Raw genomic sequence first — 17,145 nt, forward strand, 5'->3', positions numbered from 1 at the left:
CACAGAGCTGGTGATACCAATTAAACTCACAGCTCTACATTACTCAGAATGCAATTTTCAAAATGCAAAAAAACGAATACAAAAATCTCAGTGCAAAAAGATGGAAAATCAAAAATACGAGTAATGTAACACGATATCACAATGTTACTATACAATACGGCAGTGGGAATACTGTACAAAGAGAACAAAGCAACGTAAGTACATTTTTATATTACCCACTTACACATCATTTGAGGGAAATGAGAGCAAATAACACTCACATCAGAATGAGCTTCTATATAACACCTCACGTTCACTCAACAAGGGCTGAAATCCTCAACATTGTTGTACACTGTATAGATGTTCACATAAAGAACAAATCACATGAAAAACTCAAAAACATCTACAGAAGAAAGTGTAAAGTAGTTCGTGAAACACTAAATGAACAGGCATACACCACATGGTGTGACGTCATATCATCGCGGACATTATACACGACATAACTTTTTAAATATGACAGTTCGCCGAATTAATACAACAAAATATACATCCACAATTGGTATTTATCCAAAATATAATAATAAAACATTGTATTTACCCATGGATGATCACACAAACTCCACAATTTCCCGAGAATGCGTGTCTCGCTGCACATCTCATCTCACCAAAATGTCCGAGGATGAGAGCGCATGCGTACTGTCTCATACGCAACACACACAGTGCCACCTGCTGACGACTCCAGGAAAATACCGGAAATTACTGTTTTTCATGTCTTTATAATTCACTGAACATAGTAAAGCACAATAAAATAACAGTTTTTAACATGCAAGGAGAGAAACTAATTTTAAGGTTATTTACCACCCGGTTACACAAACATAAAACATTATGCAAAATAACTATTTCCACAAATAGTCTCTGTGATGCAGTAATTAAACAACAAGTAAGGGGGAAAATTTTTTTTGAATCTGTATTATGACTGGTAGCGCAATGGCTTTCTTATCATTTGCCCACAGCATGTGGTCTTGGGTGACACTACATGTTGTGGAGTATGAGGCACAGCAGCAGTACGTTCTAAGGAAGGAACCGACGTTCCCTGATTCGCCTCGGGTAATTGTTCACTTGGAACCCCAGGTCATACCTGTCAACATTTAGCTCACCCGGGATTTTCTGGATTGCTCAAGGACTGATTTCATGTATTTGTATATGAAAAAAAAACATTCAGTGTGGTACAATTTTTTTCAAGGCACTTCAGTGTCTATAACTTTTTATCTTTTTGAGCATTATCAACTCTGGATGATGGATAGCACAGCCTAAAGTGTTTTCTTCTTTAAATTGTGTGTGCAGCACACTGTTGTCAGAAACTGTTACCATTTTAAGTTAGGTAGGTCATTTTAATTTTAAAAACCCATTTTGGGTTCATTTAACCCAGCAGTAGGCCTATAGTAAATTTCAAGCAATATTTGAATTAAATATGTTTATTGACATATTACCTGATATATAATGTATGTATGTATAACCTACTGTATAAACAATCGCTTCAGAGCAATTTGTTGTAGCCACTTACCCTGTAACTACATGGAACAAGGGGGGAACAAGCACCACTTTAAATTACAGCCCGCAACTGTTGTATTTACCCTGTAACTACATGGAACAAGGAGGTAACAAGCACATAGCAAGACTTAAACACAGAACAAGTGTATATTTGCACAGTAATTACAGAGAAAATATTGCACTAGTTTTAATTTAATTGTTTGATGGCCAAATTAAACCCTCTACTTTTTTTTGCTATAAAAACATCACAGTATACATCCACTGAAATACAAATGTGGTATTGTGTATGGTTTCTGCGAACAGCTGGAAAGAGGTAAGCTTGTTTTAAGCTGCATTGAACCTTGATGGTATATCATGCAAAGTTATTTGGTGATAGTGGTGTTGGAAGGTTGCTGGTGTGACTCAGCTGAGATCGACGAATAAGCTTTCATAAAGTAAGTATACTCGTGAATTATAAATCATAGCAGAAACTCATTAACTCATTTCACTAGATGTCCAGTTTTGTTGTTCAGTAATCTCCATCATGTTTCCTGCAATAATAGAATGGTTAAAAATACCTAGGCCTGTAATAAAATAGGTCTACCAATATAAAATTATAAAAAGTATAGTCTTTCTAAATCACTCCCAAACATAAGATTGTTGTTTAGGCCATACATACCACGTAATATTAGAATTGGTACCACTTAGTTTCAAAATACTTACAGTATAAATTATTTGTAATTTTACAGGTTGTTACCCCTTTATTCCCCAAACGTCGCATATTATTCCCTTATGCCTACAGGGAGGTACTGAATAGGTACACTATAATTACAAAAAGAAAAAAATTATGCTGTAACTTCAGTTCACTTATGCAGTTCTTTGCAGGTTGCATATCTGGTTTTTACCCCTTATTACCCAAACGTAACACATTGTTCACTTTTACCTACACGTATGTTCTTTATAGGTACACTATAACTACAGAAACGTACACCGTAAATTCAGTATACTTACGTAGTTCTTTGCGGGTTGTAATGTATAGCGGTACCCCACCCTCGATACCACGACTGAGGTGAGACCCTTGAGCAAGGCACCGAACCCCCAACTGCTCACACATACTGTGTGTGTTCACTACTGTGTGTGCACTTGGATAGATTAAATGCAGAGCAAAAATTCAGAGTATGGTCACCATACTTGGTCATACGACACTTCACTTAACTAATTATCAGTGTTGTCAGACAAATATGAACATGCGTCTAAATGGCCTAGTCATATTCAATGCATGAGAAAACCACCTGTTTCTGTCACACAGGATCAGCTGCTGTGGCTTTCCTGAACTACAACACAATGGAGAATCTACTGAAGCCAGACTTCTTCAACACATCAAATGGCATGTTTAACACTGTGATTCTCACTGAGAATCATCATAACCGTCTCTCATGGTCTCCAGGTGTTGTGTGCCGTGATCTCAGGCCTTCTGCACTTCCTCTTTCTCTCCGGCTTTGTGTGGATGTTCACTGAAGCTGTGCTGCTCTTCATCTGTGTGAAGAACCTATCACAGCTCAGCTCCAAAAAGAGGGAGGTGCTTAGCAGTGGATTCCTGTGTGTGATTGGATATCTGGTTGTTCTGGTTGTGGTCTGTGTGTCTGTTGGTCTGGTTAACCTAACATTAATTTATAGTGGTCATCAATTTTAATTTGTTAATCAATTGTGTTTTTGATTGTTTTTTACTATTCGTTTTTTTTTTCTTTTTTTTTTTTCTTCTTGGTAGAGGTCATTGACTCATCCTGTACTTCAGTCTCCTCGAGTGATTTATGTTTGCTTTAATTGTCTATATTATTGTACAAGAATATTTAGTGTGATTTGTAATTATTTTCTTGATAATAATCATTTAGGAAAAAAAATCTATGAATGCTTCCTTTCAGTTCTTCAGCATTATTGAGTTGTTAGTAACTATTTAGAATGATTGGTCGATTTTAATCAAAACCCGTCTTCTTATTACACATATATGGTGATGATAATATTATCACAGTCAAGGTTTTAATAATAAACATGCTAACAAACCACTTACCATGGCTAATATGGATGTCTAAGATGGTAACGGAGAAATCACGACTGTGCTTTGAATTATTTTTATTTTTTTTTAGAAATGTGTATTTAAATATGTATAAATACACTGAAATGTGATCTTGTATATGAAATATTTTTGTATGTGCATCATCTTGGTGAGTTCTTTGAATATGAATTTGAATTTCGGCAGGAAGGACTGAAAAAATATGTTAGTTTCCTCGTTAGATGAGCAGATAACTGTCATAAACATCTGACAATAATGTGTCTGTGTAGTCAGTCTAGTTGGGTGAAGATCACGACATGTAAAGTCATATCAGGTGAGACCCTGCTTAAATAAGAATGAACTGCTTTAGTGTTACTATCAATCAATGCACTTTTAGCAATTTTGTCTTCAATCGCTGTTTGCGGTACTGTACATGTTTCATGCTATTTAGGCTAAACATTGAAAAACTTTGATTTTAAAGTCATCTAAATCTTTGATATACTTCATGTGTCCTGAGGTGTGATTTATGTGTAATAAGGGCATTAACAAAATTAAAGGGCTGTCAGAGATGGTTAAAGGGTTTACAGACAGAAGGGAAGGAAAACATAACTGAATTCAGTGTGTTACTTCCTATTTCTTTGTAATTCACTGCAAAATTTACTAGCAATTTGTAAGTGAAAACTGTTTATACACCACTTTTTTAGTATAGCAAACAAATCTATAAATGTACACTGTAAAAAATGATGTCTGCCCTCAGTAAATATGGCTCATTAAAATAAACAGATTTTACTTAAAAATTTCAGTTTTGCACATTACTCAATTTAAAGCTACAACTGTTACATTACATATTGAGTTCATGGTTTACTTTAATTAATAAAGAAACGCAACAAGTAAATTTGAGTAAAATCAACAATACTCAAAAAATTTTGTCAAATAGGCTCGCAAAAGCAAGTGTATGTAAGTGTTTTAATCACTCCCACAATTGAGTCAAATGTGTAAATCATGCAGTCCAGAGATGGTTTGCACATTTTTCAGTCTGTGTTAAAAATCCTAAATATTCCCAAACATGAGAATGGCTGGCTCAGTGATTAAAGATTTTTAATAAGCGGGAAGCAACAAACAGACTTAAATTTTTCTGTCATCTCAGAAGGATGCTGGTTATGTACTATATTTATTATTTATTAAAATGTATTATTATTTAGAATAGTATTTACACCCCTGTAACTCATTTATAATTGGCTAAACTGACAGTGTTTCGCCCTCACGCTGTTATTACATTCCCTGCTCTCCTCGTCACAGCTATTTGTTTTTTTGTTTTGTCTCTTAATTTATTTCAGAAATCAATGCCTGATCTAAACACAGTGGACTATCAGACCCCATTATGACGTTCATTGTTTTTAAAAGTAAGTATTTTTTTCCCCGTTTTGATTTAGAAAAATTGTATTGCATTGAGTACTGACTGATAATGAAATATGACAATTGACTAAGCTTTGGCTAAAACCATACATAATTTATTTTCTTTAATGGAAATGTGGGTGTATTTTATGTGAATTTATAGATCAGTGGATTATTATTATTTTTATTTTTTTTTTGTTAAAAGCATATGATTATTATTATTTTTTGTTTTTTATTTTATTTTATTTTTTTTATAGTTCATAACATTTTGATCTAAATGTCATGCACAATCAGTTCCAACAACAGCATTGCACAACATTACCTTTCCATTATTCTCAGCAAGCCAAACTCAACTGTTATTAGTGTAGACAATGTTCACCAATTCCAGGAGATTTCCTGCAATTATAAACACAAAATCTAAACTCCTTTTCTCATTGCACAAGCAAAAGTAAGTTAGAAGAATAGTGAAATAGCGCCACCTTGTGTCTCTAAATGGTTACGACGGTAGTAATACATTCTTCGAGGACTTCCAGGACTGTATGTTATGGTAGACATACAGATTAAATTACATTGAATTCTTGCATTATACTTTTTGTGGCATTCAGGTTATTTTCTACTCTATGATTTTCTCTGTGACTTTGAATGTGTTTACTTCTTTAAATACCTTTTTTCAGAGTGTAGAGAGCATCTTTAGAGGTGTAGCCTACTACATGACATACATTACAATACATACATTACAACGGTATTACAGAATCACAACAGCATGCACCTCGACATCTAAGAAGTGTGCAGGCTATTTCCATGCATGCTGAGCTGACCGCTTCAAACATGGTCTGAACGTTGCTGATCGTTCCTATTGTAAAGCAAACTGAAACATTAATTGACAGACGATATTAATCCAATTCATTATAACATTTTCAGACCTGAAGCCACTTTTGCAAATATTTGAACACATACAATTCAATACCAAAACTCCACAACTGCATGCATCTGCAAGTTGTGTTTCAGGGTCTGTAATAGCCACTGGGCTGTTTGGTCATCGCAACTTCTAAGTGTTAAAAAATTCCTAGATGTGGTCGAGACGTTTGTATTGTTGTAGAATCAAATAGAATCTATTATTTTAAATAAGGTTAAGAAATATTCTGAGTATGGGACACAATACTTGGCTACACGTCACATCACTTAAATTGTTCTCCAGCACATCCCAAAGACTTGTAATGCAGTGTAGGTCAGGACTCTATATGGCTGTCAATGTATGTGTGAAAATGACACATTGAACCACTCTTTCACAATTTGAGCTCATCGTTTTAGTGATCTGATCTGATAAGAAAACATATTTTCAATTCTTGTTCAGACAGACAGCAAATATGCATTTAATTTATTATTTTGTTCATAGTCTAAAGCAGGAGTAGTGTGGTCACTGTTGACTATCATCTCTTTATTCCTGTGTAAGTATAAGCTAGTAGTGTTTGATTAATTCTTTTATTATTTATTTTAAATACAACAGGATTCATTTCATTTCTCAGTACTTAGTCAATGTCAGTTATTCTCACTTTCAGAATGGATTTAGAAAATATTTCATACATTTTAAAGGAAGAATTATTAATTAATAGTACAGTCCACAGAGCACGCAGTTTTACAAACTGTTGAGAGAGAGAAAAAAAACCTCATGTGTTTCAAATTCACCTGGTTTGGTATTTGTATATTCTGACTTTGATCACATTTGTCTTGTCCACAGGTTTCATATCCACCATTGCTGCTGAACCAAAATCAGCAGTTAGTCCAGTTTTGGACTGTGAGCTTAATAACGACAGGTACATCTGCACTGGTGCTCAATACCGCATGTACTGCAACACGACAATGCATCATTTCTATTACCAGAGATACCAAAACCAAAATCAAAACCAATACCAATACCAGTGCATGAGTAATGACTGTATCTGTGTTGGTAATAAGGACACCTGTGCATGCTACTATAATACTTCGTCCTGCTTCTGTGATATATTTAGCAATAACACCACTGTCCCTACAGTAGTTAGGCCAGTTTTGGACTGTGAGCTTAATAATGACATATACATTTGCATTGGTGCTCAGTACCACATGTACTGCAACACATCAGTGCATTATTTTAGCTACTCCAAATATCAGTACCAAAACCAATATCAGTACAGATGCTGGAGTAATAACTGTGACTGCCGTTTTAATAAGGACTCCTGTTGGTGCTACAGTCATACTTCATCCTGCTTCTGTACAAATTACGGCTATAGCATCACTCTCTCTTCATCACGTAATCCAGTCACAGTCCTTGACTGTCTGCTTTATAATGACATATACATCTGCACTGGTGCTCAGTACCACATGTACTGCAACACAAGAATGCATCATTTCTCCTACCAGAGAAATCATTACCAATACCAATGCTGGAGTAATAATTGTAACTGTATTGGTAATAAGGACACCTGTACATGCTCTAGTAGCACTTTGTCTTCCTGCTTTTGTGAGACTTACGGCAATAGCATTGCTCTCACTACAGCAGTTAGTCCAGTCTATGACTGTGTGCTTCTTAATGACACGTACATCTGCACTGGTGCTGAGTACCGCATGTACTGCAATACAAGAATGCATGATTTCTCCTTGTGGAGATTTCAGTACCAAAACCAGTACCAATGTGTCAATAATAACTGTAACTGCATTGGTAGTAAGGACACCTGTACATGCTCTACTAGCATTTTGTCCTCCTGCTTCTGTGAGACTTACAGCAATAGCATTGCTCTCACTACAGCAGTTAGTCCAGTCTATGACTGTGTGCTTTACAACGAGACGACATACATCTGCACTGGTGCTCAGTACCGCATGTACTGCAACACAACTGTACATGATTTCTATTACAATAGAAATGAGCACCGCTGTGCAAGCAATATCTGTGACTGCCGTGGTAATAAGGACACTTGTACATGCTATAGTAGCACTTCATCCTCCTGCTTCTGTACAAATTATGGCTATACCATCCTGCAGCAGGTAGTCCCGTCTATGCCTGTGGGCTTTATAACGACACGTACATCTGCACTGGTGCTCAGTACCGCATGTACTGCAACACAAGAATGCACAATTTCTCCTACCGGAGATATAGAAACCAAAACCAGGACCAATACCAATGCTTGAATAATAACTGTAACTGCATTAGTAATAAGGACACCTGTACATGCTCTAGTAACACTTTGTCCTCCTGTTTCTGTGAGACTTACAACAATAGCATTGCTCTCACTACAGCAGTTAGTCAAGCTTATGGCTGTGTGCTCTATAACGACACGTACATCTGCACTGGTGCTCAGTACCGCATGTACTGCAACACAAGAATGCAAGATTTCTACTACCGGAGATACCAGTACCAAACTCAATATGAATTACAATGCTGGAATAATAACTGTAACTGTATTGGTAATAAGGACACCTGTACATGCTCTAGTAGCACTTTGTCCTCCTGCTTCTGTACAAATTATAACAATACCATCACCATCACTACAGCAGTTAGTCCAGTCACAGACCCTGACTGTGTGCTTCATAATGACACTTACATCTGCACTGGTGCTCAGTACCGCATGTACTGCAACACAAGAATGCATGATTTCTACTACCGGAGATATCAGAACCAAAACCAATACCAGTGTATGAACAACAATTGCAACTGTGTTGGTAATAAGGACAATTGTACATGCTACAGTCGTACCGCCTTCTCCTGCTTCTGCGAGTATGACATGTTCACCCCAACCACATTCAGTCCAACTACTGCAGGTGAGCATGTTTCTGGACTGGAATTTTTGTTTAATTGTTTCTATATTCATGTTGTTTTGATTAATTCCCTCATTTCAGTTCCGAGTATCACACTGCTGGATCAATGCAGGGTAAGCTGAATATTTCAATTTACCCAGTGCACAAAGTCTTTTAGTTTTTATTTATAAAGCTCAATTGTGATTTCAGAGTCAGGCCTCAGAAGGGTGTCTTCAAAATGTTCTTGAGCAAATTGAGAACATTACAGCTCAAGTGCTGCCTGTGACTGTAAGTCTTCAAGAGAAAAAATTAACAAATCAAATCTCGATAATAGATGATTGACATAGCAGTGCTGTCTTATTGGCTCTGTTGATATTTACATGTAGAGTAACTGTATTTATCTGATCAATGAATTAGACTGTGACAAGCCTTTTGACTATGACCTTCAATGCTTCAGAGAAGATCTCTGAGTCATCATCAGTAAACCCAGCTGAACTAACCTCCTATGGAAACCGTGTGTTAAAAACCAGTGAGAAACTCATTTCTACATTGGTGAAGCAGACAGACACAAGTGCCAATGTCAGTTTTACTCTTGCTGCTGTAGGTAAGAGGAGACACAATTATTATTGATGATAAAACTGAGATTATATATGATGTCATGGACTTCATTCAGTCTAGAGAGCAGCAGTGGGTCAGACAGCAGCTATGCTGAAAGCAGCATTACTATATGACTGTGCAGACTAGAGTTATGCATTTTTATTATAAGGAAGTAAAAAGTACATTATGTTGTTGATGTCAAAGGTCAGTATTTTGTGTAAGAGTTAATAGTAAATATATGTATTCATATAGCAGATTAAAGAAAACACTGTTTTAAAGTTGACCTGAAGGGTTCAAACTACATCAGAGATGAAAACCCAACAATAGTGAATAGTTGTTTTGTTTTTGTGCAAATTCAATGATTGAATTTGACTTTAATAACAATAAAAAAGATACATATTGTAAATAAATAACTATAGCATATGCTTGTTTGTGTTTATTCAGAGGGTCAAGTCTTCATGGTTGGACCACAGGTCACCATAGAGAAAATCCCTCGACTCGACACGACAAATTCTTCTGTGGACATCGATCTCATTGGGATCGCCAAGAACAACAATGAAAGTATGTCAAAATATTTCAGCGTGATTAAAAAAAGTTGTAGAAAGTGACATCATACCATCACCACTAAACCACATTTACTTATTTTTTGATTGTTTTTGTTGTTTTAACATAGTATTGCATTTCTGTTTCTGTCTCACAGGATCAGATGCTGTGGCTTTCATGAGCTACAACACGATGGAGAATCTACTGAAGCCAGACTTCTTCAACACATCAAAAGACACGGTTAACACCATGATGTCTACTGTGATCTCAGCTACTCTTCCCAAAACCACCAACACTAAACTCACCAAACCAGTCAACTTCACCCTCAAACACATCAGAGTGAGAGACTCAAATGTGCTTTTGTTTTATCAGAGCACTGATGAACATCTGAAAACATCTAATATTCAGCCTATCACAGCTCAGCTCCAAAAAGAGGGAGGTGCTTAGCAGTGGATTCCTGTGTGTGATTGGATATGTGGTTGCTCTGGTTGTGGTCTGTGTGTCTGTCGGTCTGGTTCCTGAAGGCTACGGCAGCGAACAGTGAGTTGCTTTTTTAAAAATTGATTTGATTAGATGATATAAAGACAGGTGTGTTTAACTTCAGCTGCGGCTGGATGTAACCGATCAGTAAGACTTGCCACTTGTAGTCAGGGGAGGAGCTGAAAATAGAGACGTGAAGTCGGACACTTTCTGCCTCCGGTAGTGATGCTCATGTGGTGTCTGCGTTCTTTGTCACAGATGAAGTAGATTAGATGCAATGTTTGTCAAATACACAGATATTTTAGACATTTTTATGTAGCAAAATAAAGGCTTTTCATTCAGTACTTTATTAATACACATCTCAAGTCACACAAAATTTCTAACCGGCATGCATTAATTGCTTCATGTCAGACGCAGATCGGTCTCTGCAGCACCACATGAAGTCAAACACACTTCTTAGTTTATGACTGACAGCTTAGATATTTTGGAACAACACTGCTCTCTGATAAATACATTTTATACAGTTTCAAAATCACCCGTAAGATTATAATATATTTGTAGTTTATTACACTTTTTCCAGTAATATTTCACCAGTCAGCACCTGAAATAGTATTTTTGATCAGTTCATTCAGTTATTATATTGTGTTTTCTTCTGAACAGTTGCTGGATTAAAAAAGATGGAGGTTTTATCTGGAGTTTTCTGGGTCCTGTTTGTGTCATACTAGCAGTAAGTTCTAGTTACAGGAATTTTTCACTCGGGCTGTTGAAACCAAAATACTAAAGTGATCTTAGATTTAAGTTTCTTCTTTCTCTGCAGTTAAACATGATTATCTTCATAAGGATCGTCATCACCCTGAACTCAACTCTCAAAAATCTCAACGCTGAAGTTTCACAGATGAAACAAACCAAGTAATATGCATTGTTTGTAGTTCTACCACTCTTAACAAAACAATATAGTCAATGAAGACACATTAACTCTTTCTTTCTCTGTTTCTCTGCAGGATCATGGTTTTAAAACACTGGCTCAGTGTGTGGTTCTTGGTTGCTCCTGGATTCTGGGTTTCTTCACTAATGGCAGTAAGGTGCTGGAGATCCTCTTCCTGATCGTGAACTCCCAGCAGGGAACCTTCATCTTCCTGATCTACTGTGTCCTCAATAATGAGGTCAGACTTCACTCAATTTACATCTGAAATCTGGATATTAAATAATATTCCAGTTGGTTTTATGGAGGTCCTTCTTCTTATTTTGGCACTTCTCTCCCGAGCTCAAAAGTGCCCCACGTTATTCCAATGTAAATCAGTGGTGAAAACTGTAAATGCAGCGCTCTTTGTTTTCCTCTCCTGATTTTTCCCACAACTCGTAACTGTCACGCCTCTGGACTCTCTTTAGCCCGATTCGGACGGTAATTGTTTCTCATATGGATGTCTGTAAAAACACATTTACATATCACCTCAGTGATAAAACTCATAGATTCGGATGGCGATATATTCAGTTGAGGAGCGAGTTCTGTGATCCTACAAACCCGGGAACGCGCTGCTCACGTGGCCAGTCACATGATTGTCTGCTGTAAATAAAATTAATTTTATTTACAAATGTATTCTTATTATTGTGAAGAATGTATTTAAAAATACTTATTATGTAAAATGTATTCTTATTATTCCAAGCATATTTTATAATATATAATCCTATTTATTAGTTGATTATTTAAATCTCCTGTTTAAAAAATAGGAAAATAGACGTGCTATAGTTGTATATAATTTTACGCGATATATATCTGTTTATAATACACATTGAAATTATACTGAAGTAGGCTACAACGTTACCTTTCGGTGTTCGAGAGTGCTCAAAAAGGGTTTAAACTGAATTTTGAATCGATTTTTTTCTCGTAAACTCAGAGATGTGGATTCGGAGGACAATTAAGTTACCACACGACCTTGGTGTTTGTCAAAAAACAGTAGGTAATTCGGCCGGGGATTTTCCTGGATTCGGACGGCATTAAAATCACCAACTACCCCCTGTAAATGGTGAAAATCACTTACGTCGCCCTGAGAAACAATTACAGTCCGAATAGGGCTTTTGTTGTGTTTTCCCTCCCCATGTGCTCCGTGACCCAGTTTCTCCCTCACGTTGATTGTTCATTGATGTCAGGTGTGTCTCGTCTTGTCCCTCGTTATCCTGTGTATTTAGCCCCAGTCTGTTCAGTCTGTGTTTGTCGGGTCTGCTGTGTTGTCTACGTGTGTTTGCTCCAGTTCCTGATGTGGATTATCCCGTGTTTAAAGACTGTTAATGCTGTTAATGTTCATTTATATTAGGTGGCATTAACTACTATGTACTTACATTAAAAACTAAGTACAACACACTTATTGTTTTCATACTGTATTGTAAAACACTTTTGCTGCTATTGAGGTGGGATACAGGTGAGGTTAGAGACAGGGTACAGAAATGAATTACAGATGTAATTACATGCAGGTATTTGTTAAAATATAAGAACAATTAAAAAACATATGTACATGATAAGTGCATTGTATCAAATGATTAATTTAAATGTACAGTAAGTATATAGTAGTTAAGGCCACCTAATATAAAGCGGGACCAAAACCATTTCAGTGTCTCCAGGAGACAGTATAAGAAAGGAAAGTAAAACATTTGCTTCTGAAAGTGCAAATCTAGTCTCTCAAGCCTCTTTTCTCACCTGTTTATTATAAATAAACTCCATTCTGGTTCATGAGTTTCAGAGGTTAAATGAAGTCTCTCAGCTCCTCTCGTCTCATTCTTGTCCAGGTCAGGCAGCAGTACAGGAAGATCTTCAGATGTCTTTGCTGTGGACGCAAAAAACACTGAGAACTACAGCATCAGGTTCAGGAAATGAGCGAAGTACCATTGTCATACAGTAAAATACCACTACGACAGAATCAATGCTTTTACATATTACATGACAGTCTCTGCTTTTATTTGTAAATGAGCAATTTTACAAGTCTTGTTTTATAGCCATCATTCATTTTGATGTAAATATATTAACTTTCTTTAACTGTTGGTTTCTTTTTTCTTGTTGGATGTGTGATTTATTGTACTTCAGACCCCTCAAGTGATCTACGTTTCCTTTAATTGCCTCTATTATTGTGCAAGAATATTTAGTGTGAAGATGGCAGATGATTTGTAATTATTGTGTTATTGATATTAATCAGTGAATAATCTGTGAATGTTTCCTTGTAATTCAGGTTCATAGATTTTTTTTATATGAATTTGGTAGACTTTATTCAAAAGCAATTGAAAGATGACTTCTTATATGCCCTCTATCATTAATCAGTGCAATCAATCAATCAATCGTTTATTTATTTATAAATCAGTGACGCAGACGTCATTGTTTGGCACGATCCCAAGGTCCACTGCGATTTTCCACTCGGTAAGTAGAAAAGTTAATTAATAGAGATGGGAACGATCCTTAAATTTACTGTTGAATCAGGTCAAGTTGTGTTTAGAACCTTTAGAAGTGCAAGGCAGCAATTTCGTGATGCAGTAAATGACTGCAGACATTATAAAAATAGAACTTGCTGCACTATGAGAAAACACTAAACACAGAGAGGTGCTTAGCAGTGGATTCCGGTGTGTGATTGGATATCTGGTTGCTCTGATTGTGGTGTGTGTGTCTGTCGGGCTGATTCCTGAAGGCTTAAGTTCTTCATTTGTCTTTGCTGTGCCAAATAAAGATAACACTGAGGACTACAGCATCATGTTCAGAAAATGAAAGGAGCGGGGGAAACCGCCCATGCCACCCATGCCAAAACTGGCAAATGGGTCATCAGTTTCCATATCCTCCTCCATGCCACCGTTGCGTCCGAAGAACTGTTCGAAAGGGTTCCGTCCTCCGAAAAACTCTGCAAACATTGCATGAGGATCGCCTTGGAAAGTGTAGGAGAAATTACCGCCACCACCTCCACCGCCGGGGATGCCTCCCTTCAGTCCTGCATATGGCAAACAAAGAGGACACATATTACAGAATTGCATGGTGCTGTATAAAGATCACAGACAACTCATAAATACTGCACCAAGGGTCCAAAATTTACTTTTTTGCCAATACTGCCAATGGCAGGTGAATTGAGAAGCTTTACTATCCATTAAAACTACTACACCTCCCCAGAAGAGCTAGGAATTTGAATTCCTCCCAACTGGAATTCACCACAGGTTCCTTTTTATGGAAATTCTTGTCTTTAATAGTCAATATCGTTTAGAATATACTTTATATTTTTTTCAAAAAACAAGTCTAGGATTGTTTCAAAATTTCTGGAATGGGACAACCCTAGGGCGAACTGGCACTAAACTGCTGACAGCACTCAAACGCTCCGCCTCTTTCTACCACGTGACCATCAGAATCTTCCAGCAAGCACGCTGCGCTCCACAAAGCCCCACTTAAGTAGCCAATCAGAACGCAGCATCACAAATCGGATCTATTTAACGTAATCAAAACATTACAGTAGTTTCACCAGATTGTTTTCTCTCGATCTAGAATATACTTGGTTATCTACATACTGCGTTGTCAATATCGCGCACGTTATGCAGAATCACATACAGATTAAACAACCGATCCACTCAGTGCACACTATATGATTTAATGCGAATTACTAAAAGTGTGTCTTAATTTCTCCCCATCTGTATCTGCGTCATCAGGCATGGCAACAGTTATGACACACAAGCTTGCATCATTTTACTCACCTTCTTCGCCAAATTTGTCATAAATGTCTTTCTTCTTCGGGTCACTCAGCACGTCGTACGCCTCCGCTATCTCCTTGAACTTGTCCTCGGCGCCGGGAGACTTGTTTTTGTCCGGATGGTACTTGAGCGCTTGTTTGCGATAAGCTTTCTTGATCTCATCGTCGGATGCGCCTTTCTGAATCCCCAAAACACTGTAATAATCCTTCCCCATCTTCACCATCGAGCTTTTATTTTTAAGTCGATATTCTCCGAACGTCAAACAGCGGGTTCAGGCAAGTCCTACTTAAGTTGAGGTGCCTGTCGGTTGAGTTCAGTTCACAGCAACTTAAAACAAATCTTTGCTAATATATCTGAGAGTAAGTTGACCGGAGAGATGCTGTCCCATCCACCTGTGGGTGTTTATGCCCCCGCCTCGCTCTGCTGCGCTCTATTTGAAACCGCGAGGAAAGTTCGAGAAATTTCTCAAAGTCTCTGGTTGTTTCCATCCGCTCCCGAACCACGTGGATGTGCTGCTCCACCCATAGGCCTGCTACTGGACACCGATGAAAGCGAAACTAAATTGTTTCTTACAAGAAACGGTGAAACACACCAATATAAACACATATGCGTGAGGTCATAACGGGCGCTTCCCATTTTAATAAGTCGTATATTTGCATATTTACAGTTCTGACCGACTGACCTACTCTATCAGATGGTTGAGTGCGTACTTTTCTGTCCATGGAAGGTATTTATTTATTTATTTTAAGGATATGTTAAAATGTACTATGCCAAGTTAATTTGTTGAATACTAATTGTTTAATTTAACTTAATTTTAAGTTGCTGAGTTATGCATTTATTGGAACGACTCTATTTAGTCTCGTCCTTCATCAAGACACTTTCATTTCCTCTCTGTAGAGATTTATATTTTTACATTTCTTATAAAAAAAAATCAGGCCTTCTAATATAACAACAACAACAAAAAAAAAAAATCGGATTTCAAACATATTTTCAATTCGCTTGGTTTCTACACATATAGCACACGTATACGTCTGCAAGATGTCTGTTAAAGATCGCTTCATCTGGAAAGCATCTGCCGTGTACAAACATCTGATAGACGTCTTTAAGATGTAATAAGTAGATTTAGAATAAGTAACAAAAAAAATCAGAGTTCAAACATATTTTCAATTCGCTTGGTTTCTACACATATAGCACACGTACGTCTGCAAGATGTCTGTCGAAGATCGCTTCATCTGGAAAGCATCTGCCGTGTACAAACATCTGATAGCAATAACTGTGTTATTGTGACTTTACAAATAACTTGACAATAACTGTGGAACACACAACACTATTTATACACCCATACACTTATTTATCTAACACGCATACTTAGTCTACACTTCAAATTTGCACATAATATACCTGTACATACAAAACTGTCTATTGTAATATACCTGCACATACAATTGTCAATTTATATATTGTTATTCCTTATTTACTTGTTCTTTTTTTATTATTATTATTCTTTTATCTGTGTTTTTGTTCTGTCACTGTCATTCTGTTGCACTGCGGAAGCTTCTGTCATGAAAACAAATTCCTCGTATGTGAAAACATACCTGGCAATAAAGCTCATTCTGATTCTGATTGTATATAAAACTGACATCTTAAAGAGGTCTATCAGATGTTTGTACACAGCAGATGCTTCAAGCGATCTTTGACAGACATCTTGCAGACGTGCGTGTGCTTTCTGGGAAATAAGTAATAAATTATGAAATAAACTAAGAAGGACACAAAACTGACATAATTACACACAGTATCAAAAATATCTACATTCATGTTAGTCCATAAAGCGCGGGAAAGGCACTCACGTGCACTTCTTCAGACGGAGTTGATCGTCCTGACGCCTCTGCTTTAAAATAATGTTGGCAGTTCTTTCAGTTGGAGTTTCTCTCAGTGGCAGTGGGTATTTCCTCCAGTGTCATCTGCTCATGCCTTTCTAAGTTATTAATAATCTCTCTCTCTCTCCCTTCCCCCTAAAACGCGCGGCTCCGAACAGCGTGAGCTACCGACGAAAATCTGATGACGGTTAAATAGAATTGTCATTGAAAATAATGTGA

General features: G+C 37.0%; 1 protein-coding gene and 1 pseudogene across 1 annotated transcript; one reads left to right on the forward strand and one right to left on the reverse strand.

Moving 5' to 3' along the window:
• The first annotated feature begins 7,312 nt into the window (after positions 1-7,312).
• LOC107714111 (uncharacterized) lies at positions 7,313-13,183 on the forward strand (annotated as a pseudogene).
• Positions 13,184-14,062: 879 nt separating this feature from the next.
• LOC107714112 (dnaJ homolog subfamily B member 1-like) lies at positions 14,063-15,631 on the reverse strand. The gene is made up of 2 exons (XM_016519849.1): positions 15,053-15,631; positions 14,063-14,304 (listed from the first exon to the last, which is right to left on the reverse strand). The coding sequence occupies exons 1-2, from the start codon at positions 15,270-15,272 to the stop codon at positions 14,063-14,065; spliced, it is 462 nt and encodes a 153-aa protein (XP_016375335.1). The 5' UTR covers positions 15,273-15,631.
• Positions 15,632-17,145: the final 1,514 nt, after the last annotated feature.

Source organism: Sinocyclocheilus rhinocerous, unplaced genomic scaffold (genome assembly GCF_001515625.1).
Source record: "Sinocyclocheilus rhinocerous isolate Xijiao unplaced genomic scaffold, SAMN03320098_v1.1 scaffold2826, whole genome shotgun sequence".
NCBI lineage: Eukaryota > Metazoa > Chordata > Actinopteri > Cypriniformes > Cyprinidae > Sinocyclocheilus > Sinocyclocheilus rhinocerous.

Coding starts and splice junctions, on each gene's coding strand:
- LOC107714112 (XM_016519849.1), bottom strand. CDS start 15,272: ATGGTGAAGATGGGGAAGGATTATTACAGTGTTTTGGGGATTCAGAAA. Junction 14,305..15,052: donor TGACAAATTTGGCGAAGAAG/GTGAGTAAAATG, acceptor TGCCATATGCAG/GACTGAAGGGAGGCATCCCC.